Consider the following 18,762-nt stretch of genomic DNA (forward strand, 5'->3'; position numbering starts at 1 on the left):
CCAAATCCATCCAAAGTTTTTTGGATTACTCAGGTTCACCTAGGATAGTCAATCTTAGCCAGTCTTGGAAAGCACATTATCATCCTGCAAGGCAAAATTAAAGTAAAGTCACTTTAATAACCCCCCCCCCCCCCCCCCCAACGTACTCTTATGTGACAATGCTGGCGTTTTATGATTGGCCAAGCACTGTCACAAGGAAGTAAGGAGAAATATGTCAATCATTTGTAACCATGAAATGAAAGAAGACTTCCTTTGCTCACTCCCAGTGGCTAAACATTGCAAAAAATGAGCAAAAGAAAAGTGAGAACAGGTTTCTGTGGAACCATGTAATAAAGCGAAACTGTGTAAATAAAAGTCCCACCGTAGCCTTGGGGTGTAATGCCCAGAAAAAGAAGGTTCTTAGTAATCATTCCATATTAGTATTCTTTTTCTATTCACTCTGTTATATACCATAAAAGGGCAAGAAGGCAATAGCTCAAAGGACAAGAATCAAATTATTATTAACATACAATATTATAGAAAGTTGTTCATGCAATATTTCCAATTTTTCCCAGATTCTACAGATGGTCACATCTTCAAATATGAATATTTAAATCACTAATTTCACTCAGCACTGCAACAGAATCTGGATCCTAAAGCACAAACTAGGCTTTATTTACCATAGGGGGTTCCAGCGCTGTGATCAGTTGGCTGAAGTCCATGTTGCAAACATTAGGGCCAGATGCACAGTAGTGTCAAAACTAGGGATTTTCCCTGTGTTTGCAAGTTGGGATAATGCCTTGTTTACTGGCAATAGAAACTATACCACAGATTTCCATCGTGTTGTTCATTCAGACTTAAGTTAACCTCTGATGCACCAGACAAATCAGAATGAACAGCAAAACTGACTCACAAACGCTGTTGAAAGCTAAGCAAACATTGCGCTCTTGAGGTTAAGGTCTAAGGACTCACAAACTTGAGGTGAAGGTCTCTGACATTCACCTAGCCTTCAATATGAAGCTCTCTAGTGCTAGTAGGAACCTATCCTTAAGTTCAAACACTAAACATTACAGCCTGGTTTCAATATCTGAAAATTCCTTTCCTATAGGGTATTCAAAAACTTTGCTACTTACAGCCTTAAGAGATTGAGTTTACGCCTTTAATTATATTTGGGGGTCAAGATTTGCTAGCTATGCTTGACACCTTGACAACAGAAATGCCTATAGCAGTATTAACCTGACTCTGTACTCCAGCCAGGTTGGTAATTCTCAATTTAAATAAATAAACGCTACCATATAGGGACGAATTTACCATAAGGCACCTTGTTACTGTAGATGGTAGTGTAGCATGTTGTTCTAGAAACATATTATATTCCTGAAATTAACATTGTTTTGACTTTTTAACTTGACATTCCTTTGATACCCTGCTTACTGGCGAGGCATAACAAGGTTTATTCTACATTTTGGTCTGAGGCCTGATAACATAAAAAATAGGATAATATATTTCTTTCTTTCTTTGTTTTTTTTTTACGATAATAGTAATGTGGTTTAAGATGTTATTGGAACCCAGCCTTTAGGCCCCTGATACTGAAAACTAGCCCATCACAGGAAGAGCACAAATAAAAAGAGTTTGCTTTTAAAATGAATGGATACATAGAGAACAGGATAACAGTTGTTTTTTTTTTTTTTGGGTTATGTAGGAGATAGAAGAATTGCTTAGCTATCCCGCCTTTTCTATGTACAAGAAATCAACTGCCTGAGTTGAGCTGAATGATCTTTTTTAAAGATGGATTAGTTACTGATGTAGGCAGTAACATCACCAGCCTCACATATTGCTTTAGATTTGAAATATGCATAATTCAGGAGTATAAAGAATATTCATTTTTCATTCCTGGTATCACAGATTCAGTGATTAGCAGTCAATCACTTACAGAAAGCTATCATGCAAACAATCATGAGAAACCCAAGTCAAACTAAGATGCTTTTGATTTAAACAGCAGCTGAGATATATCAAACATTATTCTGGCAAGGAATTGTACAGATTAGAAGAATAATAAGCAGATGACCTTGGTCGGCTTGGTCCATGGCTGATATATAGACAGAAAATATGACGGAGCTTTCCAAGTATAGGCAATAAAAGACTCTAAATAAATCATTTTTGCATTTACAGTAAAGACGTGATGTGGTTTGTGCAGGTTTATATGAAAACTAATAACACACGTTTTAAAGAGCAGGCAATATGATAGCTCAGCACATTATTTGTATAAACTTTAAACCCATTTAGTAGGCACCGAGTGTAACGGGATTGCATAGGGAATGTCAGTGACTGTACAGCACACAGACAAGATGATTACAGACTAGATTATTGTGAACTAGTTTTGACCTCCATGTTTAACTCCTTCAGTCAAACAAAACAAACCTACAAAACAGCAAAGCATAGGAAGGGAAATAAAGCATGAACAAAATAACATGAACACTTCCCAAATGTAAAGGCATGATTCACACATGAATGGACACACAAATCAATGCGACATCTTTGTACATGTGCAGTCTATGATTATCAAATAAATGGGAACAGCACCGCTGTATCAGAAATGTATGCAGATTGATTGGTATTTTTTTGGGGAGTGTAGAGAGGCAACAGGGCTATGTCGAGCAGTGCCTTTGGTGGACAAATGTGTTATTCTCTTTTTGTTATTCTCTTTTGTGCCTGTCTAGATTATTTGCAAATATATATTATGGGCAGTTTAAAAATGATTAGGATGGTTTATTAACATGTAAATATGCATAACGATGTTCTTAAGCGTTGCAAAATAAACATTCTAATGATAAGAGGGTCTTACTACATCTTTTTCCCATTAATCAAATAGTAGGTTAGCAAAGGAACAGCAATAGAGTGTGTTTGAATCACAACCTAAAACACAACAAACACAACCAGAAGCCGTAAGATGATTCACTTACAGTTTTCACTTAAAATGTTTAAGCCATACTGTAAGTAAAACATAGAATTGAGTGGGAAAATTGGTGCTAAAGTACCTACAGACAAATCACAGATAGGTAGGCCAGCACTCTAGTGTGGTCACCACTTTAGTTTAGAAAAACTGCAATACTTATTTCGGGACTTATAATCCAGGATGGGCAGATCTACATCTGCTTGTCTTTTGCAAACCAGATACACCACTGCAGGACATGTTTCATCACATAAATACTAGTTTATAAAACATAATAATGCACAAAAAAGCTTTATCGGTACGCAAAGCATCAAAATAAACCATTTTTTCTGCCTGCTGAGCATTAGACTGCTAGATTCTGTGTATGTAAAATAATTGGTGAAAAATGGATAGTATCTTTATGCATTCCTATACATGGTTTAGAAGCCCCCTCTTCTCTGGCTAATGTTCTCAGAGATTAAAGAAAGACACAACTGGTCTGTTACTAATGACCTAGTACAGCTGAGATCATTTGTTTTGAAATAATGGAATAAGATAGCAGTGGGACTTTTGTCATGTGTGCCTGACGCAAGGAAATGAGAAAATATTTAATACATTTTTATTAGATTTTGCATTGCCTTTTTCTTCCTTAACATGCATCAACAGAAGTGCTATAGATTTAAAATGTCGCATCTGTTCCAGGACTTTGAATTTAGTTGTGCTGTAATACAAACACATCATGGCTGACAGGGGACATTTATAACCTAATTTATTATGTATTTCCCGAAAATATATTAAACAGATTCTTTGCTCCATTATGATCTCAAAAATACATTTAAATTCCTCTGAACAAAACAAGTAGCTTCTTGACTTGTTTTATTATGTGCAACTCAATTTGCACTATTCCCTGCTGGACATGTTGCAATACTTTTTCCCCCAAGGTGCTAAACTGTTCTTCATAACATCATCTGCAGAACTCACAGTGTGGATATATTAGGGATATGTTGTGTGAATGGATATTTGTGACTACCCATTGCTAAAAGCATATTTGAGGTAGCTTGTTAGGATGTGTTTTATTTATATTGTATGGTTACCCATGGAGCAAGGACAAGATGGCAAACAAGAATGGGCAAATAAATACAGAAAGAAATCCTACATTACAGTCACTACAAAGTATGCAGCAAACAAACCAATACTTTGTGACCTTGGACAATAAAACAAATCTGGTTCTTGTTCATACAGCAGTGAACATTTTCAGTTTACATGATGCTTGACATGTTTCTAATGCAGTTATAGCCCCTGATTCATCAAGCAGAATCGGATGATCGCTCGCGCATTCGTATTCGCGATCCGAAATCGTATGCCGTCGCGCTATTCAGCAACTGAAAAAGCTCGCTAATTAATTGCTATGATCTCACCATTGAGCTTAACAGATCCTCCTTAATCGCCTTAATTGGCAGATTCGCGCCCCCTATTGCTCATTATTATGAAGGCAGGAATCCAGCTGGCAGTGAGGAGGCGAGTGTACGAGCACACTCGAGTCCGGACCGCGGGAAACTGCGCTCGCTGGTCGCGCGTACTTTCCCGCTTCCAGCGAGCGCGGATTTTATTGATGAATCAGGGGCATTGTTTCTAAACCTAGCTCTAAAACCTTTTTTAATCAATGCACCTTAGTTCCAATATTATTAATGATTACTGTGTTAACTGTATGCTGTATGCCAAAAGTGACAGCGAGGGATAAAACAAACCACAACACTGCCAATAGTTGGCAAGAAGAGGACCATTGTATGCACTATTGGCATTGCTATAATTTGTATCTACCATTTTCATTATGATGGACAACTTTATCGACATATAAATGTGAAATAAAATGTAAGTTAAGGCTTAAAAAAATAGAAAAAAAAAAGAAAAATATAATAAATGCTATCATTACATATAATAACCACACAGTTACTGGAAGACAATATTTTTCATGACAATGGTCCTTAAAAGTGTGAACCCTGACAATGAACTTTAACTATAATTGAAAGCATTTTCACATCTTTCTATACATGCAAAAAATACCTTTTGATCTTGATAGAAATTTAGAGCTGCCCTGTGTCCTGCTAACTCTGCCTGTGTTATTCTAAGAAGCTTAATTAAACCTCTCAGTTCTTATTTTGGAGACAACTGGGCAAGGCTGATAGCATTTCTTATGAACTTTAGTTCAAAAAGTTCTGTGTGTTGCCTGCTCACAGCAGAAAACTGAGCCTAAGAGCTGAAGCAATTGTGGGGAATAACTGGTATTTTTTCTGTACTGACAGGGTCTTTAGAGAGATAAAATATAAATGGGTTAAATGTGCATACACTGTACAACATATGTTTTTTTACATTTTATACTTTGAAACAGCTAAAAGCTAAAAAGGAATGACAATATAAACATATGTGCAGGATATTACAAAATTTTAAACATATGTATCAGATAAAGAAATATTAAACATTTTTGTGCGGAGAATTCATTTATGTTGTGTACTGTTGTCTACTGTTGTTTACCACTGTGTACTGCTTTAATGAGGCGGTTGGAAATAATATTGTATACTAAAACTGATGGTCAGCAGTGTTTAAAAAAAGCCTTAATGCAGCAATTACTTTTCTCATATTTCTTTAGTTTCATGATCTGAAACTTTTACATATTTATTTACATTAGGTAACAATTATTTGGTTACCCGATTTTTATGTATGCTGTTAGTGCTGTTAGAACTAGACAATGAGTATTTAGGGTGGAGACATTAATTAATTATATAACTATATATAAATATAATTACATAAAGAGACCTTTATCTTAAGGTGCTTTCAATTAAACATTCAATAAAGTATACTAAAAATTATAATTTTTTAGGTTAACTGACATGTTAGGAAAATGTGAGAAATGTATTCCAAGTATAACTGTTCTATCATTGCCATCTTTTGTCTCTCCACTAACTACATATGCATATATCTCCTATATAAACTCATCCATACCAAAAAACTGAAATTGTATATATTACAGCATATTTACCAGGTCTAGTAAATTGGGTTTCATTTTTAGAGTAAGAGCATTTTAACCAAGAGCACAAAATGCCTGCTGACCGTTTTTACCCCTCCCATATAACCAAGAGAGAGGAATACAAACTTGTAATCCTGTCCTGTGGTGACATCCATGGTGCCTTCCACACATATGATTGAGTAAGTGAGTGTAGCCACTCTAAAGCCGCATACACACGTGCACTTCTTGTTGTTGGAAAGGATCTTTCACAATCTTTTCCAACGATAAGAACCGCAAGATTCATGAACGAGTGTTGTACATACAGCACCGTTCTGCTCTATAGAGGGGGGAGGTGGACGGAGCAGCACCCTGCTGCGCACTCTCCCCCTTCCCTTGCATTAGGATCGTTCATCGTCCGTGGATCCGCCAGGACAGATCCATGGACGATGAATGACCTGGGCTGTACACACGCCAGATTCTCGCCCGATATCTGGCCGATGCTGATTATCGGGCGAGAAAAATTTGACGTGTGTACGCAGCTTAAGCTGAGCACCGTGTTAGTTGCTGGATTACCAGGTGAAAATAAAGTAAAAAAAGACACAGGGATGTATTTGGAATTATAGTTATACTATATTAGAAAAATGAAGCAATCTTGGTTTGTGGTCTGTTTTTTCCACCACTTATTTGATCTCCACAGGTTATTTGTGTAATCTACACATCTTTGGCACTATGTGCAGTTTGTCCCTACTGTAATAATGTTAATAGGCAAGCTGGCTATGATCAGAAGACAGAACACAACTAAAGAGTTTGGCTATACCCAAGGCAATGTATAATTTTATTTCAATGTATTAGCTCATTAGCAGCTAATAAAGTGAATTAAATCCATTTATTTATATATTTATACTCCTTTAAGCCACAGTGATAGGTTTGACAGATTTCTAAACTCTTGAGGCATCTTCTAGGGAGTACATGAGGCCAACAATTTTAAATACCAGCTCAGCATCTAGACACACAACATAAAATGCAAACCTAAATAGAAATGACTTCCTAAACAATGAAAAGCAGCTGTTTGTTAAATGATGACAAGTTAATACTGCAGTTTATTCAGAAAAGAAACAATTACTTACCTTCAATAGCAGAAAGCAGGACACGTGAATGATCATATGCAATTACATTTGCATATCTGTTCTTTGGTTTATTAACTTCCAGGTTAGAGTGTTCCCATGTGAACTGCTGTCCTGGGTCAATAGACTGTAAATGAAACAAAAGGCAACATAATGGATCTGTTGTTTTAAGGAGAGTTTAGCACCAACAAAAAAATGCAGTGCAATTTTCTGTAAAGAGGAAACCATTAAAGGTACAGTGATTCACATATTCTGAGGAATGATCACAAAGTCAGGCAAAGAAAACCAGACAATATTTTATCAACAACATAATGTTTAGTAAAAAAAAATGTGTTTTGCTTTACAGACTGTTAATTTAGTGTGCTTTTTTACTCACTAAAATGAAGGGAAACTTTAATCTCTGTGAAAAGGTTTGTAGAACCTTTTTGTGTGTGTGATTGATGTTGTTGCCTACAATAATGCATGCTGTATAATACTTATGAAAATGTGTAAGTCACAGTGCTCTATTTTTAAAAAAGGGGTTAAGACATTCCCTCAAACATTACCTTCTGGAAATCTTCCAGGTGCAAGTGTCCCAATGGCAGTAATTGATTCACACAAGGGAATGTTTGTATGAATGTTGGATTCCTTGTTTTATCAATAGAGCCCACAGTATACCTGATCTTCCCGTCACAAAATTGTCAAATGTCATACTCTCAAGATGCACTGTGGTAACTTCTGACGGCACTGGGGCAGCCTGGTGGCTAAGAGATTAGCACTCTTGCCTTTGCCTGGAGTTTGCAGGTTCTCCGCGTATTTGTATGGGTTACCTCCAGGAAACATACAGCTAGGGTAACTGGCCTCCCCCTAAAATTAACCTTAAACTGTATTAAAGACATAAGACTATGTTAGGGAAATTAGATTGTAGGTCGCTTTGAGGGACAGTTAGTGATATGACTATGGAGTTTGTAAAGCGCTGAGTAATATATCTGAACTGTATAAATACTGTGTAATAATAATAATGCAGTGGAGGCTAAGCTAATTGACAGATGGGGGGACTAAAGCTGCGTACACACGGCAAATTTTTCTCGCCCGATAATCGGTATCGGCCAATTATCGGGCGAAAATCTGCCATGTGTACAGTCGGTCGTCGTCCATCGTCCGACGACCGTCCTGGCGGATCCATGGACGATGGACGACGACCGATCCTAATGAAAGGGAAGGGGAGAGCGCGCAGCAGGGTGCCGCTCCGTCGCTCTCCCCCTCCCCTCTCCATAGAGCATGAACGGTGCTGTATGTACAGCATCGTTCATGCATCGTGCAGTCTTTTCTCGTTGGAAAGGATCGTGAAAGATCCTTTCCAACGAGAAAAATTGCAGGTGTGTACGCAGCTTAAGTTTACGAGGCATAGGGCTTGGGCAAACACCAAGACCCTAAGTTCACTAGGCGATTCTTCAAGGGGCTCTGCTGGAGAGGATTTAAAGACCAACACACATATTTCAAGCATATTTTCTTTAGTTGTATTGCACTTAAGCTCTCTTTAGATAAGGAAAGGCTCACATTAATAGGCAAAACTAAGCAGAGAACATGCTTTAGGATGAGCATACCAGCATACAAGCTTGTATATACCATTGTCTGTAGTAAATTCTTAATATAATATTAACCAAATCATTGTTTAATAGTGCGGATGAACCAATATAAACTGAAAAAAGGGTTTCCATATCAGTATGTGTTACATATATCCCGTACATATGTAAATCATACTGCCTGTTCAACAATACAAAAGCATATTTACTTTAGGCTTAATGGTCCTTTCACTTTCAGAAATATGAAATAATGAATTGAAATTTACACATAAACCATGGCCATATAAATATAAACTGCATGCACTTAGTCTTTGTCCTGCAAGTACTGGTGATAATGACTTCTACTGCACTTGGCTGAGCAGGTGCTCCCAGTGAAGTACTGATGCCTATTAATCTTTCTCTGTACTAATACACAACAAACAGGTTAAAATATTTTAATAATGTAGCTCAATACTTGTGGTGAAAAGGTGGATTAGTCTGGCACTACATTCAAAATGTAACATGTTATCCTTCATACAAATCAGGGAAAGGAGAATGTAAGGAAAGAAAAGTAACATCTACAAAAACACATGTGCATATAGTGTTAAATGGATACTACCTATATTCTTTTGCAAAATGTCCTCCAAAAAAAAAGATTGACAATCTGGACATTTTGTCTCCAGCCACAAGAGCTCTTGTGTTTTTCATTAAAACTGGTTAGGTATAAACTCCTAGGATCTGCTCAGAACGTATTAGGCTGATTTAACAACATAGCATAATTCAATGCAGATTACACATGTTGTGAGTTTAGCCTTCCTGACTGATTTTCTGCATGGATGTGAATATTTGGTCTTAAATCACTATAATTGCACAAGCTTACTTATAAAAGATGTATATTCTTCCCCAAACACAGTATTTTGGTCATGGAGGGGAGGATATGAAAATCAATATTTAAACACTTTAGCAGTTCCATCATGGGGGAGCCAGCTTCACCACTGACTATCTGCCATCACAATACTGGTGATCAAAAATACCTGGTGCTGCCATTGTTTCCCCCAGGTGCACTTATTAAACTATCTATCTGAACATACGGTTAAGGAATATTTACCGAATGTCTGATTTCCTGAGCAAAAATTTATAAATATGTTACAAACTTTTTTAATGTACAGAATAATCTGAAAGGAAGCAACCCATTCAAATGGAAATCAACCGCTATAACAGACTATAATATTCGAAAACCCATTCTACTTTAAAAAAATGCAAACATTTCACACCACAGTATTTTCCACAATCAAAATGATGTGGCTGGGAATGATTTATTTCAAAATTGTATACCTTGATAAAGGTGACTCTTTCAATCATTACTTGATTAAAGATCAATGTAATCGCACAAAGATGTGCTCCATACAGCTGGAATTCTCACAAGGCTCTTTATATATTGCTGTTTACAAACTTGAAATGGAGGTTGGTGCTCCTTTCCAATATCAATACATGCCACATCAAGCATATTCCTAGCTACAATCAACTAAAGCAGCTTAGAAGTATGACAAGACAAGCAGATGTCTTTATCAGCCATTCAGCAGTTCATCACTGTACTAGGGCATGACCATCAGCATTTTATACAGCATCCTCTGTATATTTCCATAAGATTAAAGTCCAGATAGTTAAATCTACTGAATAACTCGCAAGCCTATAGGGAATCACAGTGCAGGGAGGCAGGTACTAAAAATATTCTCCGTTGCAGGTTTACAAGTTCTGTAAATACAATAAATGCCCTGCCAATAAATTCTGAACACTAAACCAGCAGTAAAAAGTAATATGTGAATAAACACATACATAGGTCAGTCTTTAAGGTGTTGAAAAGTAAGCCATTTATTAATTAGGAGTTAGCCTGTATTACTTTTTTTGGGCTAATATTGGAAAAGGTTTATTGGGCTAATATCGGAAAAGGAATTCATGTTCATAACATATACCACTAAGGGATGACTTTATTAAGACATCTGATTTCCAATTAAAAAGGTGTGAGCTACGAGTATACCATTTAATTGCTCCTACTTTTTATATGAGTACAGGTTCTGCTTTAAATGATTCTGATGGCGCATGGCAGAAACACTCAACAACAATAATCATTCAATCATTATTCCCTAATTATTATCCATATGTATATATTCTTGTGGAAAATATGTGTAGCTTATTTGTGAGGCCAGCCAAAGATGGAAAAAACAACTTAGGCATGGTTAGATATCTGCCTAGCTAAGTTAGATCATCATAACAACTGGTTCTACCTTAACTGTAAATTGGAAGAATGTCATATTCTGGTAACTGTGGGTTTAATAAATCTAATAAAGGATAATATTCAGTATATTAATATCTTTTTTAAGTCAACCATCTTTCCATCGTTAAATGCAGAATAACCTGCCTCAGTTGTCACAGTGACAAGGACAAACTTTGAAACTTCCAGAGGGGCTAACACTCACATGGTTTAAATCCATTACCGAACGAAGAACAAAAAGCAAAATGCTTCATCCACACCTCTGACAACTTGTTTCTGGCACTGTAAATTAACATAAATGTAGTCTGGTCATTTAGTGAAGACAAATTAAAGTTAAGACCAGAAAGAAATTCCAAAAAAAAAACTGCATGTCTGTCATAATATAAACAAAACTTGTATCACATTTCTTTGTAATCCACAGAGGTATTGGTGAAATGCGTATTAAGGTATATGTCTAGACAATTTTTAAGTTTTATACAGAACTGGTGAGAGAGATGTGTGGTGTGTTTACCTTTTATACCTCTTACCTATGATTTAAACAGATATTTTTCAAATGGTAAAAGCAACAGGAATTGACATACAGAATAAGCTTTAGGGCTTAGTGCTTGGAAAACTTGCTGCTCCATTGGCATTGTTAGAATTACAACTGCCCCATGGCTAAACCATGATTAAGTATTTGTATAGTAGCAATAAATATGTGGGACAGAAATATTTGAAATATTGGAGGTCCTGAAGGCACAGTATATATGTTTATTGCCTTATTTTCTGAAAAGGAAGGATTTTACAGTAAAGGCTGTTCTAAAACAGAAATTATCCATAAACATGTAGTTGTCTCCATGCCATATATATCATTTGCCTTTAGCTATTAAGGCACAGTAAGACTAACCAACAACCATTTTTAGAATAAATTACTCTGGACTAAATCTTTTTTTTGTGCATCTAAAACATATTGGTTTAACAGTACAATACAAAAAGTGTGATATGGATGGTCTTCTAACATTTTCCCACCACATTACATGAAAAGTGTCTTTGTAATTTATCTTTGTAAGAACAGCAATGCATGCATTAAATAAAATATATGTAAACCATTTGAATAATAATAAAATAATAGCTTCTAAGCAAGTTCCTGATAGCTCCTGATGGTTAACAATGCTTTACTTTGTGAAAACCGTATATAGCATGTGACCTGTATTACTCTTAGTTCCTATATTTTTAGTAACACTTATGCTTATCCTGGTCTACATAGTATTATCACAATGTTATCCGTTGTAACAACCCGTCTAATCAGGGCTTGCAGTAAAAGACTTTAATATCTCACCAAAATACTATTCTTGGAAACAGGTTTGTATTAGGCAAAAGGGAAAATGCACTGCGTCGTTCCTAATACAATAAAAAGCCGCTAATCTGTTAGAAACCCCCAATTTAATTTTCCTAGTAGGAACATACTTGTGACTATTAAGATAAATGACAGAATGATACTAGTAAGTTTATATCACATTAGGGACACTAATGTAATTAGCAAATCAAGGGGAATGTAATGAATGAATTAAGCTTAATGGTAATCGCAGTAATGCATTTTGCTCATCAACACAGTAATAGAGTAGTGGTGTCTGAGAAAGGCTAGTGAAAATGCTAAAGGGTGCCTATTTTAAATGAATAAACATAAAATTAGCATAATCTTGATTTCTATATAATAAAATTAAAGATGCATGGTTGAAATGGATCTTCATCCAAACAGCTAAACACAGGATTCAGATACCTAAATATGAATTTACCAAAATGTTAGAAATTCTGTCCAGAAAAATTTTAATACATATACCTTGCCAACTGCATGATGTGCAAGCGCTGATTGATTTTGTTATCGCTGACTTTTTTTTAGAAAAGGAATCAAAAAAATACAACTTCTATTTAATAAAATATGTATTTCCTAATTTTTATTGAAAGAAATAAAGATGATACCTCATATTCTTGAGAAAACTTTAGGTTGTCATTAGCTTTCAGCCTTTCGATGTGGTCAGCAAGTTCTAGTATAGGTATGGGTGGATGACTGGCCATGCCTAAAAAAGGGAAAGGGGAAACATTTTGAAGACAAATGCAAATGTCAGACACACAAAGGCACAGTTTAAAACAGCAACATGATTATTAAAGTGCAAGGAGTAAATGCTGCATGTGTGAGAAGCAGGCAGATAAGTTTGGTTACTTAAGCTGGACATGCTTTGGTAGGATGAGCTCTGATGCATGAGCAGTCACAAGAGATGAGCGAACTCGTTAACAACATTTAGGATTCATGAATAATCAGGCTAATGAATATCCAAAAATAATTCCTGATCTGCCAGACAATTTATCTGGCTTAGTCTCCTGAATTTTACTTTTCATTAAGAGATGCCGAGCACCTCAGGGTAACCATACACTAAGCAATCAGACAGTCAATTGGATGGAAACATGAAATCTATCAACAAAAATTCTATATTCAGTCATTTACAATTACTATGTGGGCAGCATATGGATCAAAAATTGATTCGGCAATACTTTTTTATGTTGATGGGTTAATCATACTATTAAAATCAAAATCACTTTTTGGGTTATGATTGATAAGTAAAATACACATATTTGTAAAATTATTTGTGATTCAGATAAATTATCCATGAAGTGGACGGTAATCTGAATACTTGTAGTCAATTGCAAAGATTAATTTAAATTGACTGTAATATTGACTAAAAATACAGAGAGATAATTCCATGGTGTATGCCTAGCATTAGGGGGAATTTAAACTATGCTATGCTAAATACCATATGCCCTTTAGTATTGCTGGGAGGAGAAACCTCAATTAAAATAGTAGTTGGCAACAGTATTCTTACACACTGCAAATTTTATGAGGAAAACCATAGGGAAGTTTTTATTCCATTCACTTCACCCTACTGGTCTGTACTGTCCCACAATCCCTCTCCGACTCTTAAACTGTAGTGTTAAAGCTAGAAGGAACGTTGTATTGGAAATGTTTCTTACTATAAGAAGTAATTTAAAAAGACAACAGAGGAACTCAAGTGATTATCTATCATATTCAATTATTCTGGAGCTTCAAACCTTTAAATTGAAAAAAACTTGAAGTAGATGTAACTGCTAACAGATTTTTGGGTTAGATTTCTGCAATATTTTAACAAAGGTGTGAATGAAAAGGGTAAATATATATATATATATTTATTTACAGTAAGGACATTGGAATGTCTTTTGCAGCTAAGTGCATGCCCAAACATGTAGCTGTAGAGTCTGTTTGAAATCTCTGTAGCAAAGCTGCTATAGCAGCATTATCAGCACAACCCACGTTTTCCAGTGTAGGTGCTGATAAAAATGTAACAAAAAGATAAATTATAGTTGGCTGTAGCTCTGAAATGCAGATATAAGCAATGTATTTTTAATGTACAGTGCTGCATAATATGATGGTGCTATATAAATACTGTTTATTAATAATAATCATAATTATAATAAAGTTAATAAGGCTACATTTAGATTGGCAGTGAGGTTTTAGTGTGATTACCGCCTCCTCATGCCACTGAACCACTTGCCCTGGGGCAGCCACTACATGTGGCATTTACTTGTGGCAGCCCAATAGGGAATTAAGGGGGGCAGCCATGAGCAGCTCAGAACTCAAATCTACAAACACTGGTTCTTAAAAAACTAGTGCTGCAGTGTGGGTGTCTAGGCAGCTGGCATTTTAAAAAATAGTCAAGGCTAAAAACTTCTAAATAGAATTTTGCTAAATATTACTGGTCCTAATTAACCTCCTGGGCGGTTCATTTCTGTCAGGATTTATATGTCTAAAAGCGGTACATTGGTTTTTCATGAAATTTATTTTACAGTAAAATATATTAGTATGACTATAATAGAGTTTGAAAGACAAAATCATGTCTAAGTTTATTACTTTTTTTTTTTTATTTATTTTTTTACATGATTTTGAGTTTCAAACTTTATTACACTTATAACTATTATAATATACTATAAAATACATTTTCATGAAAGACAATGTACTGCTTTTTTTAATCCACTGTATTACATTCAATACAGTTATGCAATACAAAATAATTTGAAGTTTCCGTTGCGCCCCTAGTGACGACTGTACACACCGACGTCACCGGGAATCCCCGGGGAACATCAGCACACATGGCGGCGGACAGATCGTGGAAGAGTACCCGGCCAGAGGATGGCAGGACCCTAGAGGACACCAGTGGGAGCAGACTTTCTTTTTTATTTTTTTTAGCTACCCCGAGTGTGGCTCAGGGTTACCTCTTTCAGTAAGTTTTTTTTGCCCTGAAGTCACACTCGGGCTTACCGTTCAGGAGGTTAAATCCTTGCTCTTCCGATCTTCAGTAGCTGGTATTTCCAATTTTTTATGCTATTCTTGGGACAGGTTCACAGCTGCTGCTTGATTGCTTAGTTTTGTGCAGCTCCCTGCGGCTTAATTATGCATCCGCACATTTGACAGCTGGCGGCAGTGAACACTACAGGTACAGCTTCACTGTAGACACTATTCATTCCCTTTGAGGGCTGCTGCAGGGAGACACCTTCCTGGCCTAAGGAAGTGGTAAACACACTCCAACCTTACTGCCAATGTGAACAATCCATTGTATGTATTCTTTTTGAATTTGTTTATTTTTATAACCCAATCGTTTTATTATTTTGATAACTTTGCCCCTTCCCCACAACTTTGTTTTATACACAGCATATACAGAAAATATTATTTAAAGGTAACACCCCCTTAAAACTTGTTTTTCATTGCAAAATTATTATGAACATAGTTGAGATGAAAATAAAAGTGTCCAGGAGCGAAACTTGGGCAAACTGCAAAAAATCCCCCAATTCTTGTACCACTCCTGTACGGGAATACAGGGCTCCTCACCATCAGACTTGTCCTTAAGGGGTGTTGCCTACTTATAATTTTTAAGGTTAATTACCCATTCGTATCTGAAGTATCTGCCCAATAGTAAAGAGCATATGTGTGGACTAGCATCAGCAAAGAAGGGGCAATATATTCTTGCAGCCCATTTGCATTGTGGATGACATTTTCTAAGCCTGAAGTCCTGGGATGCTATATTTAAATACACAGCTCCCTGTTTTACTAATAACAAAAATCCTAAATAGAAATATATAAATAGATTGTGGAAGCTATTTTAAGAGATTCGTTCATCTCCAGCAGTCATCAAGCATATTCCCAAAGCCAACTCTCCTAGCCTGAAGGACATTATTGTGCAGTGAACCATGACGTTAGCTAAGTAAAGGAATATGATACAGTTAGGCCACAGTAAAAGGCATTTATTTTGCATTATTTTCAAACCCTTTGTTCTGCACCAAATGAAATGGAAACTTAGAGAAAGTGATGAAAAAAGAAGAGAACTAAACAGAGAGAACATGAAGCCTCCTAAAAGAGAAGAAAAGGTAGAATTAACATGACTAATGCAATATGAACAAAACTAACTTGAAGAATGGAGGTTACCAGTGTAACCGGCGACACCTGAACCTGAAAAGCAAATGAGTGTATAAATAAAAACTGTATATTGTCATGAAGAAATTCAGTGGGAAACCTATGTTGTTTTATTATAATGACTACTTCCGGGTCGACATTCGTAATAGAAAAGTGTGAATCAAGTTAAATTAATGTGTTAATAGAAAGACACATGATTTTCAGCTGTAGAAACAGAATTTCACTGTGAATCAGAATTATTATGATGGATGTCAACATGCAAAACACTTAAATTGTGGAATGCACAGTAGTTGTAGATAATAGTTATTAGAAGGCGATAGACTAAGAAACAGAAGTCTTAAAAATGTTTTCACTATTAGCAGATTGTAGAGTTCTGGCTATGGCCAAAAGGACAAAATGATAATGAATATATAGTTTTCAGCCAAAACTCAAAAAAAAAATGTCTACAATCTACCTAAGGTGTAAAAATCTTTGTCTTATTAGTACAGTAAAACACAGAAAATCGGGACTGTAGTGATCTATCAAATGCAAACATGTTCACTTGCAACAAGCAGAGCTTGCACTAACATTGAATCACTCTATTAGTATAGGTGTTTACCATGATGATCGGGCAGACAAGAATCATTACCATTTGGTTCAACAACAGCTGGAGAAAGCACATCCATGATATACCATGATCCAACCACCGTTCATAATGGTGGCATAACTGGCTAGTAGATTTGGATTAGCACACCCCAAAGAATTGGTTAATAAAGGAAAGGCTGATCAGTTTAGGGGGCTTAAAGTGGAATTTATTGCAATAAATTCTATCTACATAATTGCACATTCACTCTAATTAAGTATTTCCCATGTGACTTTTTAAAATTGTAGTGTTTTTTGAAGAATTAAAAATCTTGTGTTTCTTTATAGATTCCTAATGCTGTTAAGCCTGCTACCAAAAATGCATTTGGGAGACAAAACAATGGGGTGCTACAGATAAATGGGAACCAAGAATTTGTGATGTTGATCCAGATCAAGCACACCTATAGAAAAACATGGGTTGTGGATCGTCAACATAGGACAAAAGAAGACTTTTCAAAACTGATGGCTGATTGATGTGAAGGATACTTGTACAGCGTAAAAATAAATAAATGAATAAAAAAGACAAAGATGTTTAGACCTTTTTGAGTGAATCGTGGGGGACAATTATTATCATATAAGGATTGAGTGGTAGTTTGGTTAGAGAGAGAAGACACAGAGCCAATCAGAGAGGTGTAGGGGGCTGATTTACTGTTCACAGCTATAAAGAGCAAAAGCCAGTCAAGAAACGGGAAAACAAATTAGTAACAATAGTAGAATTAAGTTGTCTATATACAGAATTCACAGACTCAAGGTCATGCACAGTGATAAGTTACACAACTAATAACAGCTAATTTTATTATTAAAAAAAATCATGGAACTACCTGATGAACAAAGGATTTGTTTTTTTGAGATTAAAATTTAGATATTACAAAGAGACATACTGACATATGTGACCCACTGCAGTCATTGTAGTTTCTAGGTGCTATATATAGGTGTATAATCTTGGCATTGTATTTTATTTATATATCTAAACAGAAATATGAACACAGAGAAGGAAAAAGTCCTGTAGGTATCATTTACCTACAGAGAGAGAATCGTGCTTCCCCCGTTAGACAGGGACAGACTGTTTGGAATAGATGTGTAAATTTTAGGACTGGATATATACATAAACAAATTCTTTTGCAAGTAAATCAGCAACCTTATATGCAATTCGATTGTGTGTTTAACCACTGTTTTAGTTCCTTGATGAATGTCACAATGTATGCTCACTCTAATAACATATGTTGTGTCACAATGATATAAATATGTTTAGTCACTTTGAAGTAATCAAAAAATAGATTGTTTTTCACATAGGCTCCAGCTTTGCAGACAAGTATTTATAATGTGCTTACCTTAATTTCCTAATTTATATATTTTCAGAGTTATTAGACATAATGCCCTTAGTGTCAGGTCATTCCATGTAGTTTAATAACCCGCTGAGTCAGTAAAGACTGCTAAATGAAAAGCCAAACCATCACATCTATTTAAATATTGATGTAGCCTAATTAGCTATTCTTACCTAATTAATAAACACTGAAAGCTGTTATTTTTATATATAAATGTATACATGGTTTCATGGCTGGAGGATAACTAATATGTTTAGGCAATCACCTTGAAGTCTCATTGATTAGGTAAAAGCTTTTTTTGTGGTTTTAAATGGGCTTTAACATAGATTTATGACATCTAACAGCTGTAGTTTTATGGGGTTATGGAATAGAAGTGCAAAGACTAAAGGAACTGCAAATTAACAGTATTCATAAAGCAAATGTACTAGTTAATGCTTTTACAACCTGTTACTACTACAACTTATCTGTAAATATATTCCCAAGTATAT

General features: G+C 35.7%; 1 protein-coding gene across 35 annotated transcripts in view; it reads right to left on the bottom strand.

The window, feature by feature from the left end:
• The window catches only part of PTPRD (protein tyrosine phosphatase receptor type D), a 956,723-nt gene that overhangs the window by 41,844 nt on the left and 896,117 nt on the right, over positions 1-18,762 (bottom strand). For 21 of the 35 annotated variants that reach the window (XM_072404239.1, XM_072404241.1, XM_072404242.1 and 18 more), the window contains 3 exons: positions 16,323-16,364; positions 12,812-12,909; positions 7,040-7,163 (listed from right to left, as the gene is read on the bottom strand). In XM_072404239.1, the coding sequence (XP_072260340.1) occupies positions 7,040-7,163; positions 12,812-12,909; positions 16,323-16,364 (264 nt within the window). The remainder of the gene's footprint in view (positions 1-7,039; positions 7,164-12,811; positions 12,910-16,322; positions 16,365-18,762) is intronic. The other 14 variants (XM_072404264.1, XM_072404262.1, XM_072404257.1 and 11 more) reach the window with 1 other exon arrangement.

This window comes from Pyxicephalus adspersus, chromosome 3 (assembly GCF_032062135.1).
Source record: "Pyxicephalus adspersus chromosome 3, UCB_Pads_2.0, whole genome shotgun sequence".
Taxonomy (NCBI): domain Eukaryota; kingdom Metazoa; phylum Chordata; class Amphibia; order Anura; family Pyxicephalidae; genus Pyxicephalus; species Pyxicephalus adspersus.